The sequence below is a fragment of the Papio anubis genome, chromosome 19 (genome assembly GCF_008728515.1).
Source record: "Papio anubis isolate 15944 chromosome 19, Panubis1.0, whole genome shotgun sequence".
In the NCBI taxonomy this organism is placed as follows: Eukaryota; Metazoa; Chordata; class Mammalia; order Primates; family Cercopithecidae; genus Papio; species Papio anubis.
In genome coordinates this window covers 25357842-25382347 of record NC_044994.1, presented here as the reverse complement: position 1 = coordinate 25382347, position 24506 = coordinate 25357842, and the positions used below count along the sequence as shown (strand labels likewise).

General features: G+C 34.3%; 1 protein-coding gene across 9 annotated transcripts in view; it reads left to right on the top strand.

Moving 5' to 3' along the window:
• The window catches only part of CCDC178 (coiled-coil domain containing 178), a 513950-nt gene that overhangs the window by 85238 nt on the left and 404206 nt on the right, over positions 1–24506 (top strand). For 8 of the 9 annotated variants that reach the window (XR_002518666.2, XM_021930027.2, XM_017951655.3 and 5 more), the window contains 3 exons: positions 2288–2370; positions 4950–5150; positions 17585–17805. Coding sequence is in view for 8 of the 9 variants with exons in the window: in XM_021930027.2 (XP_021785719.2) it covers positions 2288–2370; positions 4950–5150; positions 17585–17805 (505 nt within the window). In the remaining variant the exon portion in view is untranslated. The remainder of the gene's footprint in view (positions 1–2287; positions 2371–4949; positions 5151–17584; positions 17806–24506) is intronic. The other variant, XM_021930025.2, reaches the window with a different exon arrangement.

Genomic DNA, 24506 nt, shown 5'->3' with positions numbered 1-24506 from the left:
ACAAGAATCACTTGAACCTGGGAGGCAGAGGTTGCAGTGAGCCAAGATCGCACCGCGGCACTCCAACCTGGGTGACAGAGTGAGACTTTGTCTCAAAAAAAAAAAAAAAATTATACATCATGATCAGTGAGATTTATCCTAGAAATGCAAGAGTAGTTTAGCATACAAAAATTAGTTAAATGTGACACAAGCCCACACCTTTCATAAAACTACATTGTAAGGGAATGTATTAAACACAATAAAGGATATTTATGAGAAACCTTTAGTTTATATTATACCCATGGTGAAGACTGAAAGTTTTCATGTTAAGAACAGGAGCAAAACAAGGATGTGCACTCTTTCCACTTTTCTTCAACATTAGAACTCTTGCATATTGCTGGTGTGAATATAAAATAGTTTAGACACCAAGAAACAGTTTGTTGGCTCCTCAAAAAGTGAAACCTAGAATTAGCTATCACTTAGCAATTTGACTCCAAGATATATATCCAAAAGTATTCAAAACATGTTCAAACAAAAATTCATATACAAATGTGCAGAACGTCTGTATTCACAGTAGCCAAAAGGTGGTCACAATCCCCAAATCCATCAGTGGATTAATAGATAACCAAATGTGTTGTGTATACACAATGGAATATTATTCTACCATTAAAATAAATAAAATTCTACATACTGCAACATGGAGAAATCTTGAAACTATTATGCTAAGTTTAAAAAGTCACAAAAGGTCCCTTATATGATTCTATTTCTATGAAATATTCATAAAAGTTCATCCACAAAGAGAGCAGATTAGTCATTGCTATGAAAGAGTGCATTGAAGAAAGGGAAAAGACTGCTTAATAAGTAGGGTATGTTCTTTTGAAGTGATGAAAATATATTGGAATGAGATGGGATGATAGTTGTACAATATTGTGAATGTATTAAATGCCACTAAAGTTTCCACTTTCAGATGTTTAATATTATGGGAATTTGGCTCAATAAAAAAATAGAAAAATTAGCATAGAATTTTACAGGTCCAAGAATTAACTGAACTTTATAAGATACACAAAATGATCTAATTATTATAATAATTTACTATATAATGTAAATGGTGTTAAAAGCCAGCAAGGAAAGTACTTTTAATAGTTAATGCTGGACAGTTATTTTTCAATTTTTTAAAAGAAAACAGATGAGAAAAAATACACTTTTCAACAAAAATATTCTGAAATAAATATGAAAACTAAAGGAAGAAAATATAAAGAATATTTCTCTGACCTTGGAATAGACAGACTTAGCTAAATAAGTTATGGAACAATGACAAGAAAAATAATTTGTAGCCATTAGAAATATAAAATGGTAGTAAAATACACTGAAAATAATTTCAATTAACTAAAGCAGAATGTATAATTGTGACTCTAATTTTATAAGAATTGAAATAACATTAGACTACTCTATGTGATCTCTGCAGAATAAATAAATATGGATTACATTATTTTTATGATTTTTTGGTATGTATATAGTTTTCTTAATTTAGAATACTTCTTTAATAAAAAATAATGTAATGAAAATTTCAAAAAGAAATTCTCTGCTTTGTTGTTGATACCAATTTTCTTGTAACTTTGATCAGAGAAAAAACACTTCTAAAAATGTATAATGAAGGCTAGTTTAGGATTCTAAAATCAGACCAGAGAAATATGGAGAAATGGTTTATTATTCAACATATAGAATTTTAGTTAGAAAGGAAATAACATTTTAATTTATAGTCACCTCTCAAGACACTACAGTTTAGTGTTGTCCAGTAGAACTTTCTATGATAATGAATGTTCTATATTTCTATTTTCCAACAGTGTAGCTACTAGGAAGGAAATAACATTTTAATGTAGGTATTTTTCTAAAAGTTTATTATCTGAAATGATATTTTTACTCATTGTAATTTACATTGATTCCCCAGAAACTACTGAAGTGAAATTACAGAAATAGCTCATCCAAATTATTCTCACAGAATACCCTTTGTCTTATAGAAACACTGTCTAGGAAAGACCAATTTCTTTTTAAAAAAATGTAGCTTTAATGTGTTCTCAAGACATTTTGGGTCATTTGTAACTAATTTTAAGTTTTTATTTACCATTAAGTGTAAATCCCATTACTTATTAGAATTTTGCTATATTAGTCTCCTATCTAGTAATATTATATTATATAGTAAGTTTCACCACAAATATTTAAAATTCAATTGAAGAGCATAACCTAAGATTTGTTTTACTAACTTTAAGAACTTCGCTCCTTTACTGCTTGTTTCTTTCCCATTATATAGGAGCAGAATTTCCACAAAAGACCTGAAAGAAGATTGGAGTGTAGCTACACCAGTGAAAGAGGTCAAACCAGAAGAAAAGAGAGGTAAAGTTGTTCCTCCTACTTGAATAACTGTAATTATATTTAAAAGCTCATTGACTTTATTTAATATATTTCTAATTGTCACAATAATCATGTTTAAGAGTTTTATAATTATTATGAATGTTTAATAGACAAAATAGTCCTCTGTATTGTTTGATTAAGCATTCATTCAACAAATATTTATTAGTGAATATTATACACCAAATACTTGTTTAGGTGCTGAGTATTTAATGATGGCTGTCCACTTCTCAAGATGCTATTTGTAGTTTAGTGTTGCCCAATAGAACTTTCTGTGATAATCAATGTTCTATGTATATTGTCCAATGGAGCAGCTGCTAGCCACATACAGCTGTTGAACCCTTGAAATGTGGCTAGTGAGACTGAGGAACTTAATTTTTAAGTTTAATGTGAATTAAGTCACATATAAATGTAAATGGTTGCATGTGGGTGATGAGTACCATATTGAAAATTGCAGCACTAGTATATATTTAAGTTGTGATAAATATTCTTGTCACAATTTACAAAATACATAATATTTTATATACTGGGGTAAAATTTGTGTTAACACTACTTTAGTGTATTTAAATATATTATTGAGATTTTACATAGCACCTCCTCTTCCAATGGGTTAAAAAATAGCGACTGTGTGACTGCTGAACTTGCACTTGTAACCATTATTTCATACTCCCATCTAGCAGAAAATCATTGTCTTTATTGTCCAAAAACAACACAAAAAAGAAATGCATTAAAAAAATTCGCTAAAATTTTTTAGCAAAAAATTGCTAAATCCTTGATTGAAGACTAATAAACTCAGGACTTTTTAAAAACAAGAATATTTTGTTTTTCAAAGTTTTCATTCATAGCAAAGCTTTGTTTTTACTGTTTTATTTTTCATTATTTGTGCCTATAGTGAAGATGAGGACCTTAGTCATTACTTACCAAGTTTTCACACAACAAATGCTGAGAGAAAAAATAGATATATTAACAATCACAACTACAGTTCCATTAGCTACAATTACGTTTATTATCAATATGTACCTTTGAGGTCTAAAACATACAACAATAGCAGGATGAGGCAGATTTGTTGTAATTAAGGGCTTATGCTAGAAAATTGCAGGTAGTTGCTTAGAACAGTAATATGAAACTGTAAAACTGAGATGGCACTCAAGAAAAAAAAAAAGAGATGTTAAATACAATGAATTTGAGGCATCCCGAGTTACCCATACAGCATTTGTTTAAGAATTTATTATTGAAATAGTATAAAAGACAGCTCCTAGAAACATAATGAACACCTTTGCTAAAACATGTATACATTCAATCAGAAGTATTTTAATTATAAATGATATTAATTTATTTATATATTCCAGACTGAAATCTTGTTATTGTAATTGATTATAGAATGAATCATAAATTGGCTGGAGAACACAGTGATGAGTGAATATGTTTTCATTTTAAAAAGACAATTAATGATTTAAAGTATCCAAGATGTGGTAGAATTTGACAAAAGAAAACAATAGATTCAAAGACACCAAACAAAGGACCAGTGTAGAGAAAATCATTTTTATGCATTAAAAATAGGGAAACCGGTTTTATAAGAATGCTTCTGAAGCAGCATGCTGGATTTCTTTGAGAAGTCCAGTGGGTTAAAAAATAGCAACTGTGTGACTGCTGAGCTTGCACTTCTAACCATTATTTAATACTCCCATCTACCAGAAAATCATTGTCTTTATTGTCCAAAAGCAACACAAAAAAGAAATGTGTTAGTTTTCTTTCTTCTTGATGCAGGTTAGCTATTTTTCCTCTAGCCTCAGTTCTTTGGGGGCCTTGTCTCTTAACACTTTGTATTTATGTGTTTATGTAACATTTTGGCAAAAGTCAGTGTTTATAAGCATAAATCCTACAAGGATAGGACTCATATCTGTCTTACCTTCCTTTTCTCCTGCGAAGATCATGTGCTTGTTCCCTGGAATATAATAGACTCTGCACACATTTCTTTCATAAATAGTCAAATGAGTACCCATGGTACTAATTTTGTTAACGTTAAGCCACATCATTCCAGAACTGTGAAACAGGAATCACAAATACTTCTCATTAAAGGAGTTAATTCAGGGTTAATTTAGTATTACAACTAAATAAATAGTTTCAAAATTCCAATGAATTCCTGGCAAAGCTAAGTAGAGAAGTTCTTACTGGATGAGACTGAAGAATATGACTTGTTTCTAGGAACCATCTATCATTATTCAGTATTTACCTGATGTAATCTTTATGATATGTTTTCTTATAGAATAGGAGGAAACACACACATAATTTTAAAATAAAGCTGTATAGTACAGCTTATGTTGGTTGAGATTCAGCTATTGTAATTATTTTATAAAATGATTATTAAAAATAGGTCTTCAAAGTTTATAATCAATCTTATGTTTGTATTATAATAAAACTGTCTTTAAAAAGTGAATTCATTTTTCTAACATTCTCTTATTAAATATATATTAAAAAATAATAATACAACTAAGACCCATGTTCCCATCATCCAGCTTATTGACTGATTTATTAACAAATATGAACATATATATCTGTTTAAGATGAAAAGTGTCCAGAGTTAAAGCAGGAAATGGAAACATTGCTCTCAGAGGCCGTTCATCTCATTAAAAGTCTAGAAACTGACCGGGCAGAAGCTGAAGAAGCTTTAAAACGACAAAGATCAAGAAAGAACATGATTAACTTGAAAATTGACTCTTGGTCAGTCTGGAAACTTCAAGAACTCCCATTGGCTGTGCAGAAAGGTAATAATCGGGATTTTTATATTACTTGTTACTCTGTTGGAGGTACAGATAATTAATTACAGGTCTGTGTATTAAAAAAAAATTGTCCTAGTGCCAAGGCTCACACCTGTAATCCCACACTTTGGGAGGCTGGGGCGGGCAGATCACTTAAGCCCAGGAATTCGAGACCAGCCTAAGAAACATAGTGAAACCCTGTCTCTACAAAAATACAAAAATTAGCCAGGTATGGTGGGACTCACCTGCAGTCTCAGCAACTTGGGAGTCTGAGGTGGGAAGATTGATTGAGCCCAGGAGATTGAGGCTGCAGTGAGCCCCGGGTGACAGAGTGAGATGCTGTCTCAAAAAATAAATAAATATCACCTGTTTAGAGTGACTGTATTATTTTGCATATAAACCAGCACTTTTGAAAGATGTTATTGAAGATAATGGTGGGTTCACAGATGCAAACTGTGAGACTGCACTGGGCAAACTTGGACCTGATGTCCTTTCGGTGTGTTAGAAATCCAATGGCATTTATGGTACCTACAGAACATGCAAATATTTGGCATCTATCCTATAATGACTACACTATTTGAATTTCTAGAACTTTAGGAATTTAAAGTGATTGCCAGTTGGTGTCATTAGCCACATTTTTAAGTCTAGGAAAATTGAAAGAGTTTTAAGTCATATTTTAAGCACTAAATGCATATGCTTTTGAGAATTTAATAGTAAATTTGCTTTGGGAACTTCTAGCAGGTAACAAAACCTAAAATGTTTCCAGGAGTCATACAGGTAACAGAGGTTTAAGAAGGAAATTCTTTTAGCTCACAGAGTGAGGGAACTATGGTGAAGGATTAAAGAATCTAAAGGTATTGGATTTTTTTGTTGTTGTTGTTCTACAAACCCTGTGCCTATGAAAATATGCCTGACTACCTGATTCTGCCTGAAGCTGGAAGATTTTTACTCTCTCATAGGATAAAAATTTTAATTCAGGATGCACATGTTTTGTAAGAGATTTTTATTAATATTAGGGTGCCCATATATGATCTATCATTTAAACCAAGAAATCTTTGAGAGAAAAAAAGGACATTATTAATTATTACCCAGACCAACAGCCATTAATTCAAATTATAGCTCATAGTGTACTCGTATTTAGACCTTTGTTATAATTTTATGTCTTCTAAGGCTGTAGTTACCAAAGTAGGGTATATGAATTCCAGAGAGTTGCAAGAAAAGATTAGAACTTTTATTTATATTTGTAAATTTTATCATTTTTTAAATTTTCTTTTTGAATAGAATTTATACTGTGTATGCTCCACTAATACAGTAGATTTATATAATTTATAAATATATATGTGTGTGTGTGTGTGTGTGTGTACGCGCTTTAGAGGCAATGAGGCTACCACAGTGTCAGAAAAGACACCCTAGGAAATTCTGGATCCCTGTAGATTCTTGACAGACTCTATTCACATTGACAGGAGTCATCCACAATTTTCCTAATTGTTTGGGAGGTTCTTCCTTGTTAGTAGTAGTAGAAAAAATACGGAGGGAAGGTTTTATTGAATTGTTTGCTGATAAATTTATATATAATCTCATATACCCTTTGTAATAGTACTTAGATATTGTAGTTCTAGCAGTTCTACTTTAGGAGTTCTTGAAATAAATTTAAGTTGAGATACATGTGTGCACATTATAGTTACTTAATAAATGTGTTTTGAACTATGGAATAAATATTTGTCATGGGTGACAACTTATTGTTGGGTTCTTTTAATCAATAAAAGATCCACTTAGAAAACAGATTTATGTTCATCTGCTCTATTTTATGTAAGTAGCCACTATATGCAATGAAATTTAAATTCATTATGGTTATGTATTTTTTAAAGTTAATAGCTTTCTCTTTGAAACATATTCCTTACAGGTAATGTGTTCTCAGGAATCTTCTGCCTTTATATTATTTATGTAGAATATAATCTCTAAATTTTATGAATTTGTTTACAAAGTATAAAGTCATATTTTTATAGTCTTTAGATTCTCAAAAGTATATAGCTTGTAAGACAGGAAAAAATTTTAATCTCCTTAACAAACTTAAGTATTATATTTGTTATAAATTTAGATACTTTTCAAAAATAAAATTAAGGAAACTCACTTCTTTCTAGATATTTTCTGGTCAGTCCTACAGATTTATCTTTCCTCCCAACTCCCCAATCCCACTTATATCTTTTGTTTTGTGACCCAGGAGGCTGATTCATAGTGGACTGCATCAAAGATATTGTTTGCATTCTATCTTCCTGTTGGGTTCAACCAATGAGAATCAGTGGCAAGAGACCATGGGGAGATAATGGAGATGGGTGAGGCAGGGGTATTTATAGCACTGACTGCCCCGCTCTCCATCTGGTCACTTTAAGCTGACTGCATGCCTCTCCTGAAAATGACAGCCCTTGCCATCCAACATGTAGCCAGTTATCTAGCAAATGCTTTTTGTTTTCCCTATCAAAAAAGATAACTAGAAATAAGCTTACCATCGTGAATTTGGTAGTATATGATCCTACAAATTATAAAGTTGGATATGCATAGCAGTGTTCCTTTGCAAAATAAAAGTGTGCTTATATTATGTTGTACCCAAACATTATCTGAAGACACAACTAAACTTGTGACTCAGGCTCCTCGGGTATTCCCATTGTACCTGCTTCTATATATTCCCTGTATTTCCCATAATCTACACTATGGCTCCATGGGTACTTTCCTATGACAATCTGATGAAAGAGGAAAAAAAAAAAACCACAGCCCTGGTTTCTGAATGAATTTGAATAGTATGTAGACATAATTTGGAGAATTACTGCATTCCAGTCACTTGATGGGAAGGGTGAAAGCTACTCACCCCAGTGGGCAGAATTTTAAGTACTCTTTGAAGAAGGAGAAATGGCTCAAGAAACATATGGAAAGTGGCAAAAAGGAAAGCAGAGTGTCAGGGAATTTGAAAATAAATGAATGTAAGACTGCTAAAAAGAAGTCTGGGAAGGTAAGAGATGACCTTTGGAAAGGATAGATTATAAAGATCATTATGTCCCATATAAATGCTCACCAGAATGCCACTGCTATGGAAGATGGTCTCAGTAATTAATGGAATGTTAAATCTTCCATTTCGTTTTGAATTGTTTTGTCTTGTTAATTATTCAGTTATTACTACAATCATGCTTTGTAACAACCACCTTGGAACTCAGTGGCTTGCAACAATAAGCATCTTCTTATTTGCTGATGGCTCTGTGAGTTGGCTAGGGAAGCTCTTCTTCAGGCCGTATATCCAATGGCCTTGGCTCAAGGCTGTATGTTGGGTTCAGGACAGCTTCATGTGTCTGTCATCCACTTTGCTAGCACCTTCCCAGGAGTAAGGTTTTCATGTGGCAAATTGCAAGAATACAAAATGGGTGAATAGAAACATAGTATGCTGCTCAAAATGTCAGCTTGGAGCTGGCATACCTTCACTTCTCACATCCATTTGGAGATACAATTCAAGTTGGGATTGGGTGGGGACATAGCCAAAATAAGTATCACATCCAAACCAAGAATCTATATGATAAGAAGTTATCTCTATCCCAAGGGAGAGGGTAGTGAACAACAAATCTATCATATCTTGTTTCTTATAACTATTCCTGATATTGAGTTTATTCTATGATTTCAACATATTTCATAGTAATCTCATCTTCAATTGTTAATTATATTCTGTAGAAATCCAATAAGCCTTGGATTACTTTTTGTCTCTACTAGAATCCTAGGAGTTTCACTGGTTCTAGATCAGTTTTCATACTAATTTCTTAGCTGAATTGTGATCTCTAAACCTTCTTAAGTTTCAAGTTAGAGTTTTTTATTTCCTTGAAGTCATTATTTTTCTACCCAGGGTCATTTACTGAGTTTTTTTTAATCCATGCCAAACTGTTTAAGCCCAAAGTTGTCAGTAAATTTTTAATAGGTAAATCAATTTATTTCCTAGTTTTAGGTCTGTATTAGTTTGTTTTCACACTGCTGATAAAGATATACCTGAGACTGGGAAGAAAAAGAGGTTTAATTGGACTTAACGGTTTCACATGGCTGGGGAGGCCTCAGAATCACAGCAGGAGGCTAAAGGCACTTCTTACATGGTGGTGGCAAGAGAAAAATCAGGAAGAAGTAAAAGTGGAAAAACCCCTGATAAGCCCATCAGATCTCGTGAGACTTATTCACTAACGTGAGAATAAGATGAGAAAGACTGGACCCTATGATTCAGTTACCTCCCCTTGGTCCCTCCCACAACATGTCAGAATTCTGGGAGATACAATTCAAGTTGAGGTTTGAGTGGAGACACAGCCAAACCATATCATTCCACTCCTGGCCCCTCCAAATCTCATGTCCTTATATTTCAAAACCAATCATGCCTTCCCAACAGCCCCCCAAAGTCTTAATTCATTTCAGCATTAACCCAACAGTCCACAGTTCAAAGTCTCATCTAAGACAAGGCAAGTCCCTTCTGCCTATGAGCTTGTAAAATCAAAAGCAAGCTAGTTACTTCCTAGGTACAATGAAGGTACAGGTATTGGGTAAATATGGTTGTTCCAAATGTGAGAGATTGGCCAAAACAGAGGGGTTTCAGGGCCCATGCAAGTCCAAAATCCAATGGGGCAGCCAAATTTTAAGGCTCCAAAATGATCTCCTTTGACTCTAGGTCTCACATTCAGGTCACACTGATGCAAAAGGTGGGTTCCCGTGGTCTTAGGCAGCTCTACCCCTGTGGCTTTGCAGGGTATGGCCTCCCTCATGACTGCTTTCATGGGCTGGCATTGAGTGTCTGTGGCTTTCCCAGGCACATGTGCAAGCTGTGGGTGGATCTACCATTCTGGGCTCTGGAGGATGGTGACCCTCTTCTCACAGCGCCACTGGGCAGTGCCCCAGTAGGGACTCTACTGGGGGCTCCAACCCCACATTTCTCTTCCTCATTGCCCTAGCAGAGGTTCTATGTGAGGGCCCCACCCTTGCAGCAAACTTTTGCCTGGATATCCAGGCATTTCCATACATCTGAAATCTAGGTGGAGGTTCTCAAACCTCATTTCTTGACTTCTGTGCACTCGCAGGCTCAACACCATGTGGAAGCTGCCAAGGCTTGGGGCTTCCACCCTCTGAAGCCACAACCTGAGCTCTACGTTGGCCCCTTTCAGCCATGGCTGGAGTGGCTGTGACATAGGGTACCAACTCCCTAGTTTTCACACAGCATGGGCCTGGTCCACGAAACCACTTTTTCTTCTTGGGCCTCCAGGCTTGTGATGGGAGGGTCTGCCATGAAGGTCTCTGACATGGCTGGAGACATTTTCCCTGTGTTCTTGGGGATTAACATTAGGCTTCTTGCTACTTATGCAAATTTCTGCAGCCAGCTTGAATTTCTCAAAAAATGGGTTTTTCTTTTCTACTGAATTGTTGGGCTGCAAATTTTCTGAACTTTTGTGCTGTTTCCCTTTTAAAACGGAATGCTTTTAAAAGCACCCAAGTCACCTCTTGAATGCTTCGCTGCTTAGAAATTTCTTCCACCAGATATCCTACATCATTTCTCTCAAGTTCAAAGTTCCATACATCTCTAGGGCAGGGGCAAAATGCCACCAGTCTCTTTGCTACAACATAACAAGAGTCACCTTTGCTCAAGTTTCCAACAAGTTTCTTAGCTCTGTCTGAGACCACCTCATCCTGGACCTTATTGTTAATATCACTATCAGCATTTTTGTCAAAGCCATTCAACAAGTCTCTAGGAGGTTCCAAACTTTCCCACATTTTCCTGTCTTCTTCTGAGCCCTGCAAACTGTTCCAGCCTCTGCCTGTTACCCAGTTCCAAGGTCGCTTCCACATTTTTGGCTATCTTTTCAGCAACACCCCACTCCTGGTACCAATTTACTGTAGTAGTCCGTTTTCATGCTGCTGATAAAGACATACCCAAGACTGGGAAGAAAAAGAGGTTTAATGGAGTTACAGTCCCACATGGCTGAGGAGGCCTCAGAATTATGGCCAGAGATGAAAGGCACTTCTTACATGGCAGTGGCAAGAGAAAAATGAGGAAGAAGCAATAACAGAAACCCCTGATAAACCCATCAGATTTCATGAGACTTATTCACTATCACAAGAAGAGCATGGGAAAGACCCCCACCCCCCGATTCAGTTACCTCCCCTGAGTCCCTTCCACAGCACGTGGGAATTCTGGGAGATACAATTCAAGTTGAGATTTGTGTGGGGACACAGCCAAAACATATCAAGGTCTCTTCCATATTCTGTTGCTTCTTGAGTCATTTTCAGTAATTTATAGCTTCTGAAGAATTTGTCCATTTCACTATAGTTATCTAGTTTGCTTGCCTAAATGTTTTTCATGAAATTCTCTTATAATATTTCTGTAATAGTAGTAGTGATGGTATCTTTTTCATTCCTAATTTTGGTAATTTGTGCCTTGTGTCTTTATATCATGGTCATTCCAGCAAAAGATTTGTCAATTTTGTTGATCTTTTTAAAAAGTCCACTTTTGCTTCCTTTATTGATTACTATGTTTCAGCTTTTATACCATTGAATTTTTTCCTCTGATTGCCCATATCTTATTTGCTTTGGGAATAATTTAAACCTGCTATATTTCTCTTTTTATAAATTAGAAGCTTTGATTATTTACTTGATGCCTTTTTTATTTTCTAGAATTATCAGTTAAATGCTCTAAATTTTCTTCTCAGAATGTCATTAGTTGTATTTTATAAATGTTCATATGCTGTGAGTTCATTATTATTTACTTTAGAATATCTTTTAAAATTTCCCTGAGATTTCTTATGGAATCTATTATTTATTTAGAAGTTGCTGGTTAATTTACATTTATTTTGAAATTTTCATAAAAATTTCTGTTACGGCTAATTTAATTATATTGTGCTAGGAAATTTATTTATTTATTTATTTTATTAGGCTTTGGGGGAACAGGTGGTGTTTGGTTACATCAATAAGTTCTTTAGTGGTGATTTCTGAGATTTCAGTGCATTTATCACCCGAGCAATGTACACTGTACCCAATGTGTAGTCTTTTACCCGTTGCCACCCCAGAAACTTGTTCCAAGTCCCCAAAGTCCAATGTATCATTCTTATGCCTTTGAGTCGTCATATCTTAGCTCCCACTTATGAGTGAGGACATATGATGTTTGGTTTTCTATTCCTGGGTTACTTCACTTAGAATAATAGTCTCCAATTCCACCCAGGTTGCTGTGAATGCCATTATTTTATTCCTTTGTGTGGCTGAGTAGTATTCCAAGGTATATATACCACATTTTCTTTATTCACTAAGTGATTAATGGGCATTTGGACTGGTTCCATATTTTTACATTGCAAGTTTTGTTGCTATAAACATGCATTTGCAAGTATCTTTTTTCATATACTTCTTTTCCTCTGGGTAGATACCTAGTAATGGGATTGCTGGGTCAAATGGGAGATCTACTTTTAGTTTTTAAAACAGTCTCCACACTGTTTTCCATAGTAGCTGAACTAGTTTACATTCTCACCAACAGTGTAAAAGTGGTCCCTTTTCACTGCATCCATGCCAACATCTATAATGTTTTTCAGTTTTTGATTATGGCCATACTTGCAGGAGTGATGTGGTATCACATTGTGGTTTTGATTTGCATTTCCCTGATAATTAGTGATGTTGAACATTTTTCTATATGTTTGTTGGCTATTTGTATATCTTCTTTTGCGAATTGTCTACTCATATCCTTAGCCCATTCTTTGATGGGGTTATTTGTTTTTTTTTTCTGGCTGATTTGTTTGAGTTCTTTGTAGATTTTGGATATCAGTCCTTTGTTGGATGTATAGTTTGTGAAAATTTTCTCCCACTCTGTAGGTTGTCTGTTAACTCTGCTGATTATTTCTTTTGCTGAGCAGAAGCTTTTTTAGTTTAAGTCCTATATATTCATCTTTGTTTTGGTTGCATTTGCTTTTGGGTTCTTGGTCTTGAAGTCTTTGCCTAAGCCATTGTCTACAAGAGTTTTTCCAGTGTTATCTTCTAGAATCTTTATGGTTTCAAGTATTAGATCTAAGTCTTTGATTCATTTTGAGTTGACTTTTGTATAAGGTGAGAGATGAGGATCTAGTTTCATTCTTCTACATGTGGCTTGCCAATTATCCTAGCACCATTTGTTGAACAGGGTGTCCTTTCCTCACTTTATGTTGTTTGCTTTGTTGAAGATCAGTTGGCTGTATTTGGCTTATTTGGGTTCTCTATTCTGTTCCATTGGTCTACATGCCTATTTTTATACCAATACCATGCTGTTTTGACGTTATGCTGAACAGAGAAAAGTTGAAAGCATTCTTCCTGAGAACTGGAGCAAGACAAGGATTTCCACTCTCACCACTTTTATTCAACATAGTACTGGAAGTCCTAGCCAGAGCGATCAGATAAGAGAAAGAAATAAAGGGCATACAAATGGGTAAAGAGAAAGTCAAACTGCCACTGTTTGCTGATAACATGAGTGTATACGTAGAAAACCTTAAAGACTCATCCAAAAAGCTCCTAGAACTGGTAAATTAATTCAGCAGAGTTTCAGGATAATTTGTGTACAAAACTTAATGTACACAAATCAGTAGCTCTCCTGTACACCAACAGCGTCCGAACTGAGAAATTAGGAACTCAACCCCTTTCACGATAGCTGGAAAAAAAAAAAAAGGCTTAGGAATATACCTAATGATGTGAAAGACCTCTACAAGGAAAACCACATAACACTGCTGAAAGAAACCTTAGACTACACAAACAAATGGAAACACCTCCCATGCTCATGGATTGGTAGAATGAATATTGTGAAAATGACCAGATGGCCAAAAGCAACATACAAATTCAATGCAATTCTCATCAAACTGCCATCACCATTCTTCACGGAACTAGAAAAAAGCAATCCTAAAATTCATATGGAACCAAAAAATAGTCTGCATAGCCAAAGCAAGACTAAGCAAAAAGAACAAATCTGGAGGCATCATATTACCCGACTTCAAACTATATTATAAGGCCATAGAAACATTTTTAAATGTTTCATTCATATTTAAATTATTTGTAGTTTATAAATTTCCTAAAATTTTATCTGGGAGAATGTTCTGTTTAGTTCAAATTTATATATACTCTGCTGTTGTTGGGTATATATAGTCTATATATATATAGACTATCTATAAATATCAGGTCAATTTGGTTGATAGTGCTGTTCAAGTGTTTTCTCTCCTTAAGAATTTTCTGTCTAGTTATTCATTGACTTGTTGAGAATAGGGTGTTCATTTTAACTATTAATTCAGAAAATAAACCAATCATATCAAAGTTATTATTTCAATTGTCAGATTTGCTCATGTAGTTTAATTTTTCAAATTTAAAATACACTAACAAGTTGTCAAGAACATAAGAAATGTAGCATGGCCAACATTTAAGTTTGGAATGGAAATTTCTGGAAATAAATAGACATCAGTGTTAGATTTAGCCCTGGGGGAATCCTTGAAACCCTGATGTCCTTGAGTTGCCATTTTGGTGTATGTGTAAGGTACAGGATACTGGAAATAAAGCTTAAGTCTCACCCAGAGTGACAAGTCTAATCAGAGATCAGGACATAAAAATGAGAATCCAAAGGTCTAATCCTCAGCCTATGACTGAACCATGAATAAACCTGCAGCTCAGCTTGAGCAGCCAAGAAACTTGTTTGTTTCTCTTATACAATGGAGGAAAACAATGCTTCCTAAGCATTTGTAATGTACTAATCTCCAATAGATTTGTGACCCCCCACTGCCTGCTGTCTGTGTGCTTAAAAACTGTTCAGTGGAGAATGTCATTTAAATGTTCTGTAGGTTAGTAGTAAAGTCAGGCAACTGACGGGATAAAAGGCAAATTTGCTCTGCAAGACTAAAACTTCAACCCAGGCACTAAAAATTTATCTCAGATAAAGTTCCAAGAAAAGAAGCAGCTCGATATTAAAAATCATAAAACACACAAAGATCTAGGTTCAATGGGTGTGAATCAGTAGATGCAGACCATATAATTTTACTCAAAATGTGTCAGATATAGGATTATATCTGATATTATAAAATAACTGTTTGATACATTTCAAGAAATAAAAAGGTTTAAAAAGCAAGGACAAGAAACTTTTAAAGAAAGCAAAATATACAAATGAAAAACTATGAGAAATGAAAAATATATAAAATTAATTTAATGATTGGTTAAATTGTTTATTAGACTCAGAGAAGTAATAGTTAACTGTAAAATTTGAAGAAATTGCATGGAATGTATCACATCAAGACAAGGAGAGAAAAATGTAAGTCAAATATTTAAAACAAGGCATATAGAATGAGAGGGCATCATGAATATTTAATAGAAGATCCTCATGAAAGTAATAATGGCAATATTTAACAAGATAATGTCTGACTCTTTAGAACAAAAGTCTTGCTGTCTAGTTGGTGAGGGTAAAAAACATAAAAAAAGATGTTATCAAACATTGCACGTATCAAAAAATAAAAAATATTTAGAAGTATTTTATTTAAAAAATCATTAAAATTATCATTACACATATGGGAAAAATCCAAGTCATTAAAGAGAAATCAGTAGCTTTTGTTACATCAAAAAGAGGGACTTAATTAATTATCCAGGAATATGAGTTTAGAAGTTAGACAAAAAGCAAAATAAATACAAAGAAAAAAGGAGAAACCCAATAACAAAATGGAAAAATAATAAAAATATATAATGCAGAAGAGATGCAAAGCTGAAGTTGGCTCACTAGAAAGAGCATAATGTAAAACCAATGGCACAATAAATGAAAAACACAGTGAGAATGTATAACTGATTCAGATTAGGAGTGAAAATACATAGGGATGTAGCAGTGATTAATAGTGATGATGACATTAAGAACGAATTTCTTTGAATAATGTTGAAACTTTGACAAAGTAAATAAATTTACAGAGAAAAATAGGTTGCTGAATACATAGATAACCAAAATATTCATATAATCATTAAAGGAATGATTTTGACCCAGTAACTAAAAATCCTTCCTCACAAAATAAATATATACATAGGGCCATGGGGCTTAATATACAATTTCAAACTTCCACAACACCTTAGAGAAAAGAAATCAAAAGAAACTACAGCTGATATAAGAAGCTATCATAAATTATAAATCAAAATTAAATGATCACAGTACAAATATAGAAAAATACAGGCCAAAATTACAAGTATAAATGCAGAAAATCCCAAGTAAAGACATCAGTAAATTCCACCAAGAAATTTATTTTAAAATGATTAAAAAGAAAATAAACTAACCCACTTAGTTTTATTCCAAGAATGCAAGAACCAGTTAATGCTAGAACTTAATATAATGAGAAAATCTTTCAATGTAATTTTTCTAAAATTGTCCTTGTCTGTTCATTGGGATTTAATTAAATTTATACATTAATATGAGGAAATTCCTGTACCTAAAATTTCAAATATTTTTATACAGAAAAAAAAAAAGAATTTTTATTCATTTATTCAAATTCACTTTTGTGTTGTTTGGTAGCACGCTGTCACTTTCCCCTTTCAGACCTTACCCAGTTCATGTTAGGTTTATTAATAGATTTATGTAGTTTATTTTATGTTTTAGTTTTGCTATTGTGAGATATTCTGTTTTGAACATATTTATATATAGGCAAGCATTTTTTATATTACTTTTACATGAACTATCTTATTTGTAATAATTTTCATTTCACTATTTCATGTGTTTTTCTATAAGAAAATAATAATCACTTTTGCCTTTTTCGTTCTGATATTTGTAAGTCTTATTTCATCATTTTCCTTCTAGGTGGTTTTGGAAGGCCTCGACTCTTGCAGTTCTCACTTTGAAGCAGTTACATAGAGTACTTTATAGAATGATCAGAATATGCATTGACCGTACAGCATAAACAGGATTTATAGTAAAATAACTATTATCTTATGAAACATATATTTTAATCTTTTTGATGATGAATTAAGAAAGTAATATGTTTTATAGTACCTTTTATTTTAGAGGTAATAAGATTCGACCAGGCGCGGTGGCTCATGCCTGTAATCCCAGCACTTTGGGAGGCCAAGGCAGGTGGACTACCTGAGGTCGGGAGTTTGAGACCAGCCTGACCAACATGGAGAAACCCCATCTCTACTAAAACTACAAAATTGGCCAGACATGGTGGCACATGCCTGTAATCCCAGCTGCTTGGGAGGCTGAGGCAGAAGAGTTGCTTGAACCTGGGAGGCAGAGGTTGCAGTGAGCCAAGATCGTACCTTTGCACTCCAGTGAGGGCAACAAGAGCAAAACTCCATCTCAAAAAAAAAAAAAAAAAAAAATTGATTCACAGATAAGGAATTTCTGACATTAAAATGATTTATATTTATGTATTATCAAATATTTCTTCCAATCAGATTTTCTTTTGTTCTTATCCTTCTATATCTAGAACATGAGGCCTGTTTGAGAGATGTTATAGAGTTACAATGGCATCTTGAAGATAAAGTTAATCAACTAGAACATTTTGCAAAACAAAAGATGGAGTTAGAAGAAGCAAATGCAAAGATTCAAGCAGACATAGACTACATGAATGAACATGGCCCTCTACTGGACTCTAAGCGGAATCAGGAACTTCAAGATCTGAAGAACCATTATAAAAAAAAAAAGGAGGTAAATGAATAAACGAATGCATGAGCATTTCATAAATTATTACTTAGTTATGCAAAAACTTTTCAACCATAAGAAATTAACACAGCTTTAAAGGTTTTTTTCTTCTTAAAATTGACCCACCCTTTATCTCTACACATTACCAACTGTAGGTATTCATTTTAACTATGTCTTCTTTTCTTACCATTATATTTAAGATTATTAAACATGTTTAGTCAAGCTTCTAGTAAAATTTTGGTGATGTAAAATAGCCAGGTAAGGTCAGGTGTGGTGGCTTATGCTTGGAATCCCGGCACTTTGTGTGGTAAGCACTTTGGGTGCGTCGCTTGAGCCCAGGAGCTAGAGATCAGTTAGAGTAACATGGTGAAACCCCATCTCTACTGACAATACAAAAATTAGCCAGATGTGGTGGCTCATGACTGTAGTCTCCTCTACTTGGGAGGCTGAGGTGGGAGGTTTGCTTGACCCCTTGAGGTTGAAGCTGACGTGTGGGGATTGCTTGACCCCTGAAGGTTGAGGTTGCAGTGATTCATGATTGTGCTACTGCAATCCAGCCTGGATGACAGAGTGAGACCGTCTCAAAACAAAGCAGGAACTTCAGAAAAATAAAATTGTGGGTTTTTTATTTTAAGCCATAATCATACTGAGCAAAACTGCAGGTAAAATATATAATTTCATTGTTGATGAAAATATGTAAATGAAATAAAAGTATTTTAATGGTTAATTAGATATTTAACTCTCCTATTATGGAATATGAAAATAATTTATTGATAATTGTCACAAAATGAACAAATTTAGGTTTGTATTATATTTATTTTTGAACATTTTAAAGTAAATGAAACAAATTGTTAAATGTCTCCTGTGTTCCCCTCAACAGTTCCATTTTCATTCCTCCTTTACCAAAGACAATCTTTGTAATGAATTTAATGTGTCTATAAGCCAAATTTGTATAATTATATATATGCATGTGTGCTGATAAATAATACATGATATTTTTAATCACACAAACAGTACCATACATTGTAGAATATTCTACAACCTGTTTTTTAATCAGACAGTTTTTTAGTTTAATCAAGTTACTGTTGATATGTATAGATCTAGTTCATTCATTTTACTTACAATGTTCCATCAAATAGATATTTCACAATGTAATTACTTACCATTTCATCTTCTGTTGGCCATCTGAGTTGTTTCCAATATCTGGCAACAAAACTGCTTATTTGACTGTAAACAATAATCACACATGAATACCTTCCTCTGTAGCTGCATGTAAATTTTTCCTATTGGGGTTATATACCTAGTTAGGTATTTACTGGATTGTGGGTTATACACATTTACTATTTTATTAGATAACATCAAGTTGTTCTTCAGAGTGCCTGTAACAATTTCTATTACTGGAGTAGTGGCAATACTGAAGTCTCATTTCTCCACTGTGGACAAGAATACAAGTACTGTCCTCCTTTTTTAGTAATAGACCCCTATACAGTTGGATGACAGTGTACAGGCTGGAAGATATTTCTCAATTTCCCTTTTCTCATTGTATTTCTAATGAGATGTAGGTAGCAGTTACTGGCTGCGATTTCCATGAAATATCTTTGAAATAGACTGCCTCACCCAGGAAGTCTATTTGGCCATTTGCCTCAGCTATCATACCTAGGTTGCTGGAAGTTTAGAAAATGCCAAATAAGCTATTTACTAAACTTCCAGTAACCTTGATACAATAGCTACAGCTCTAACTTCCATTTTACAGCATGAAGCAACCTTGGGGATGGAAGCCACAACTCAGGATGGCTGAAGAGCAAAGGGATAGTCGGATATATTTCTGTGAGAGAAAAGTAAACTGCAAGCTTGTTTAAGCAACTTATTTGGTTTATTTCTGTAACTTACAGCAAAACTCAATCCTAACTGGTATAACTCACAATTTAGTTAACATTTTTATTGTCATTCTTTAAAATTTTGTCTATATGTGTTTTAATTGGTATCCCTTTGTTTTACTGTGTTTTTCCCTGATAGTGAACTTGGGTACATAATAAGCAGGGCAAGTGGAGTTTTTGGGCAGTTGGAAGATCAGGCTTGTGAATGGGAAGAAAGGATTCATTCTAGCAGACCAAAAAAAAAAAAAGCAACGTTTGTGTAAAGCTTATTAGGGCTAAAATGACGGTTAATTTAATTGTCAACTTATGGGGCCATGATGCCCAGATATTTGGTCAACCATTATTCCAGATGTTTTCAATAAATGTACATTTTTTGGATGAGATTAACATTTGAATTGGTAGATTTACAGTAAAACATATTCTCCATATTGTGGGTGGGCCTTGTGCAATCAACTGAAGGTCTTAACAGAACAAAAACTGATCTCCTCTGAGCAAGAAAGAATCCTGTAAGCACACTACTTTTGGACTGGGACAGCAACTTTCCCCTGGGTCTTTAGCCTGCCAGCCTACCCTGCAGATTTTGGACTTGTATCTCCAAAATAGTGTGAGCCTTTTCCTTAAAATCAGTCTCTCTCTCTCCCGCTTATTCCTCGCTCCTATTGGTTGTTTCTCTAGAGAAGCCTGACCATTAATGCAATGACTGCCCTTCTTTTATTTCATCATTATTGTGCTACTCCATTACATCTTAAATTCCTAGATCAGTGCTTCTGCTTACCTGCCTTTAAGTCAGCTGGTGACCTTCTAACTATTCCAGGGGTCAAAATGAGAGTTTGGACCTCTTGGCTTCTGTAGTGTGAGCCATAAACTCTGTGAAACCATCCACTATGGGTGTACAATGCAAGGGAAAGTAATTCCCCAAGAAAAAATAATTCCTCATCATGAAATTGAGATGCTATTAAGAAAGGCTATAAATGTCATGCAGCCAAAATATGAAAACTCTCTAATATAAGGTAGAAGGAAAGTGATATCTTAGTAAAAGTAAACACATTTTTCTTTGGTAAAATGAGCATAACTGACAATACTCAAAAATGAAAAGCAGAATTATGAGCACTGAGAGGCCCAAATACTTCCTCAGAGAGAAATAAAAATACATACATTGAGACTGTAAAAATTCTTGCCAACAAATTAGATAACCTAGATAAAATGGAATCAAGAAGAAATAGGAAATCTGAGCAGGTGTATAACAAGCACAGAAATTGAATAAGTAATTAACCACCTCCCCTCTCCACCAAAATAAATAAATAAATAAATAATGCCCAGGACCAAGTGGATTCACTAGTGAATTATAGCAAACACACACACACACACTCTCTAATAATTCTCAAACTTTCAAACTCTTCCAAAAGGAAAAGAAGAGGAAGAGGAGAAAGGAACACTTCCTAACTCATCTATGTCAGCATTACCTAGTTACTAAAGCCTGATAAATATATCACAAGGAAGTAAATTATAGACCAATATACCTTATGAATATAGATGCAAAAATCCTCAACAAAATCCTAGCAACCCAAATCTAGCAGCATATTAAAAAGATTATACATCATGACCAAATGGCATTTATCCCAGGAATACATATGTAATACAATATATGAAAATCAGTTTAATGTACCACATTAATAAAATAAAGGCACACACACACACACGATTGTCTCAGTTGAAGAACAAACAATAGACAAAGTCCAAAATTCTTACATGATAAAAACCCTTAACAAACTAGAAAAAGAAGAAAACTTGCTCACTATGAATAAGGACATTTTTGTAAAACCCACAGGTAATACTAAACATAATGGTGAAAGACTTAAACCTTTTCCTCTAGGATCATAAATAAAAGAAGGATACCCACTTTTACTACTTCTATTTGACATTGTACAGAAAGTTCAAGCCAGAGTAGTTAGGCAAGTAAGAGAAATAAAAGGCATACACATTAGAAATTAAAAAGTCAAATTTTCTTTATTATCAGAGGACATGATCTAATATATAGAAAATCCCAAAGATTTCACAAAACAGTCTCCTAGTGCTAAAAATCACATTTAGCAAACTTGCAGAATTCAGCTCAACACATAAGGCTCAGTTGTATTTTTGTACATTAGTGGTGAACAATCCAAAAAAAATTAAGAAAACAATTCCATACACAGGTCATCAAAAATAATAAAATACTAATAATTTTAAGAAGATGAAAGATTTGTGTAGAAAAACTGTAATATTTTGCTGAAATAAATTGAATAAGAATTGAATAAATTGAAAGACATCCTGTATGCCTGAATTGGGAGACTCAATATTGTTAAAGTGTCAGTAGCACCTAAAAATATCTGTGAAGTCAATGCAATCCAGAACAAAAGTTCAATGATCTTTTGCAGACATGGAAAAGCCTACCCTAATATTTATATGGAATTGCAAGGAACTCCAGATAGCAAAAATAATCTTGTAAAGAAGACCACATTGGAGAAGTCACATTTTCCAATTTTGAAACTTACTACAAAGCTGTAGTAAGCAAAATATATTTGCCTAAGGTATAAAGAAATAGATAAATAAAGTAGAACTGAAATTTCAGAAATAAACATATGTATCTATGGCTAATTGATTTTTGACAAGGTGCAAGACCAATCATTTATTGAAAGAAAGTGTAGCCTCTTCAACAAATGATGCTGGGACATTGAATATCCAAATATATATTAAAAAGAGTAAAAGTGGACCCCTACCACCCACCATATAAACATTAGCTCAAAATGAATCAAAGACATAAATATAAGAGTTTAAACTATAAAACTCTTAAAAGAAAACCTGGGGATAGCCAGGCGCAGTGGCTCACGCCTGTAATCCCAGCACTGTGAGAGGCTGAGGCGGGCAGATGATGAGGTCAAGAGATCGAGACCATCCTGGCCAACATGGTGAAACCCCGTCTCTACTAAAAATACAAAAATTAGCTGGACGTGGTGGCAGGGGCCTGTAGTCCCAGTTACTCAGAAGGCTGAGGCAGGAGAATCGCTTGAACCTGGGAGGTGGAGGTTTCAGTGAGCTGAGTTGGCGCCACTGCACACTAGCCTGGCGACAGAGTGAGACTCTGTGTCAAAAAACCAAACAAACAAAACCTAGGGATAAATCTTTAGGACCTTGGATTTGGAAATGGATTCTTAGATATGGCACCGAAAGTGCAAGTAACAAAAGAAAAAAAATAGAAAAATTGGACTTAGTCAAAATTAAAAGCATTCTTGCATCAAAGGACACTATCAAGAAAGTAAAAAGACAACCTATGGAATGAAAGAAAACATTGCAAATTAATATGATCTCAAACTGATGTAGTTCCCAGAGTATATAAAGAACTCTTATAATTTGACAACTGAAAGACAAACAACTAAATTTAAAATAAACAGAGAACTTGCCATGAACAGACATACATATATCTGTTGTATATCTGTTCATAGTAGTGAACAGATAGACATATCTTCAGAAAGACATACAAATGGGCAGCAAACTCATGAAAAGATGTATGTTCAACATCATTAGTCTTTAAAAAATGCAAATCAAAACCACAATAAGATACCAGTCATACCCATTAGGATAGGATTAAAAATAAAATGGAAAGTAACAAGGATACCCTAGAGATACTGGAACCACTGTAATTTGCCGGTGGGAATGCAAAAATAGTGTAGCTGCTATGGAAAACATTTTGGTTATTTCCAAAATAGCTAAGCACAGAATTACCATATTCTTTAGCAATTCTACTCCCAGGTATATATCTAAAAGAAACAAAAGCTGAGACTAAAGAAACAAAAGCAAAAGCAAAAACTTGTACATAAATATTCGTTAGTAGCACTATTCACAATAACCAAAAGAAACAGCCCAATGTTTATTTACTGAGATAAACAAAATGTGATATATCAATGGAACGAAATATTATTAAGCCATAAAAAGAAATGAGGTACTGATACATGCTACAACATGAATAAAACGTGAAAGCATTATGCTAAGTAAAGAAGCTAGACACAAAAGGTCACATATTGCATAATTCATTTATATAAAAGATCCAATATAAGTAAATCCATAGACACAGAAAGATTAATGACTGCGTAGGGCTGGGGGAAATGTAATATCAAGTTTTGTTTGTCATGTTGTGTTCGTAATAACATTTTAAAACTCTTTAAAATTATTATTTTTTTATTATGCAATCTTGACCTAGTTTTAAGGCCCTGGCTAGAGGCCTACTGAAGTTACCTGGTTGCTTAAAAAATTCAAAACTCCTAGCCAGTGTGCTTGGGCTTTAGTAAATGCTGCTGCATTACAACATGTGAAAGGACTGATACTTTGGGCTAATTGGGTTTTCACAAAGGGAGTCTGCTATACCTCTTTAAGTGCACACCCCAATACCTGGGAGGTAGACTGGAAGCCTTGGAATGAGAGAGAAGGCTGCCTTCAAGTTAGGCCAGAGGGCTGCTAAATCCCCTTTTTCTGTAACCGAGAATATATGCAGTATAAGTTAGCAGACAAAGATGGTAACTAGAAGCCCAAAACAAGAAAGAAAGAATTGAAAAAAATCCCCAAAACAACAGGATACAGAGTGGGAAGTAAAGAGTTGCCCCCTTTAGAGTAAACAACTCTGGGAATCCCTTGCCTCATAGATACCCAAAATATAAATCAAGGTCCCACATGTCTCTAGATATGCTAAGGCCATAAAACAAGGCTTGCAAGGACACTCAGCCCCTCCAGAGTTCCAGGCATGACAGAGTAGCCAAGGCACGTATTTTACTTCTTAGAGTACACAATGTGTTGTGTTGT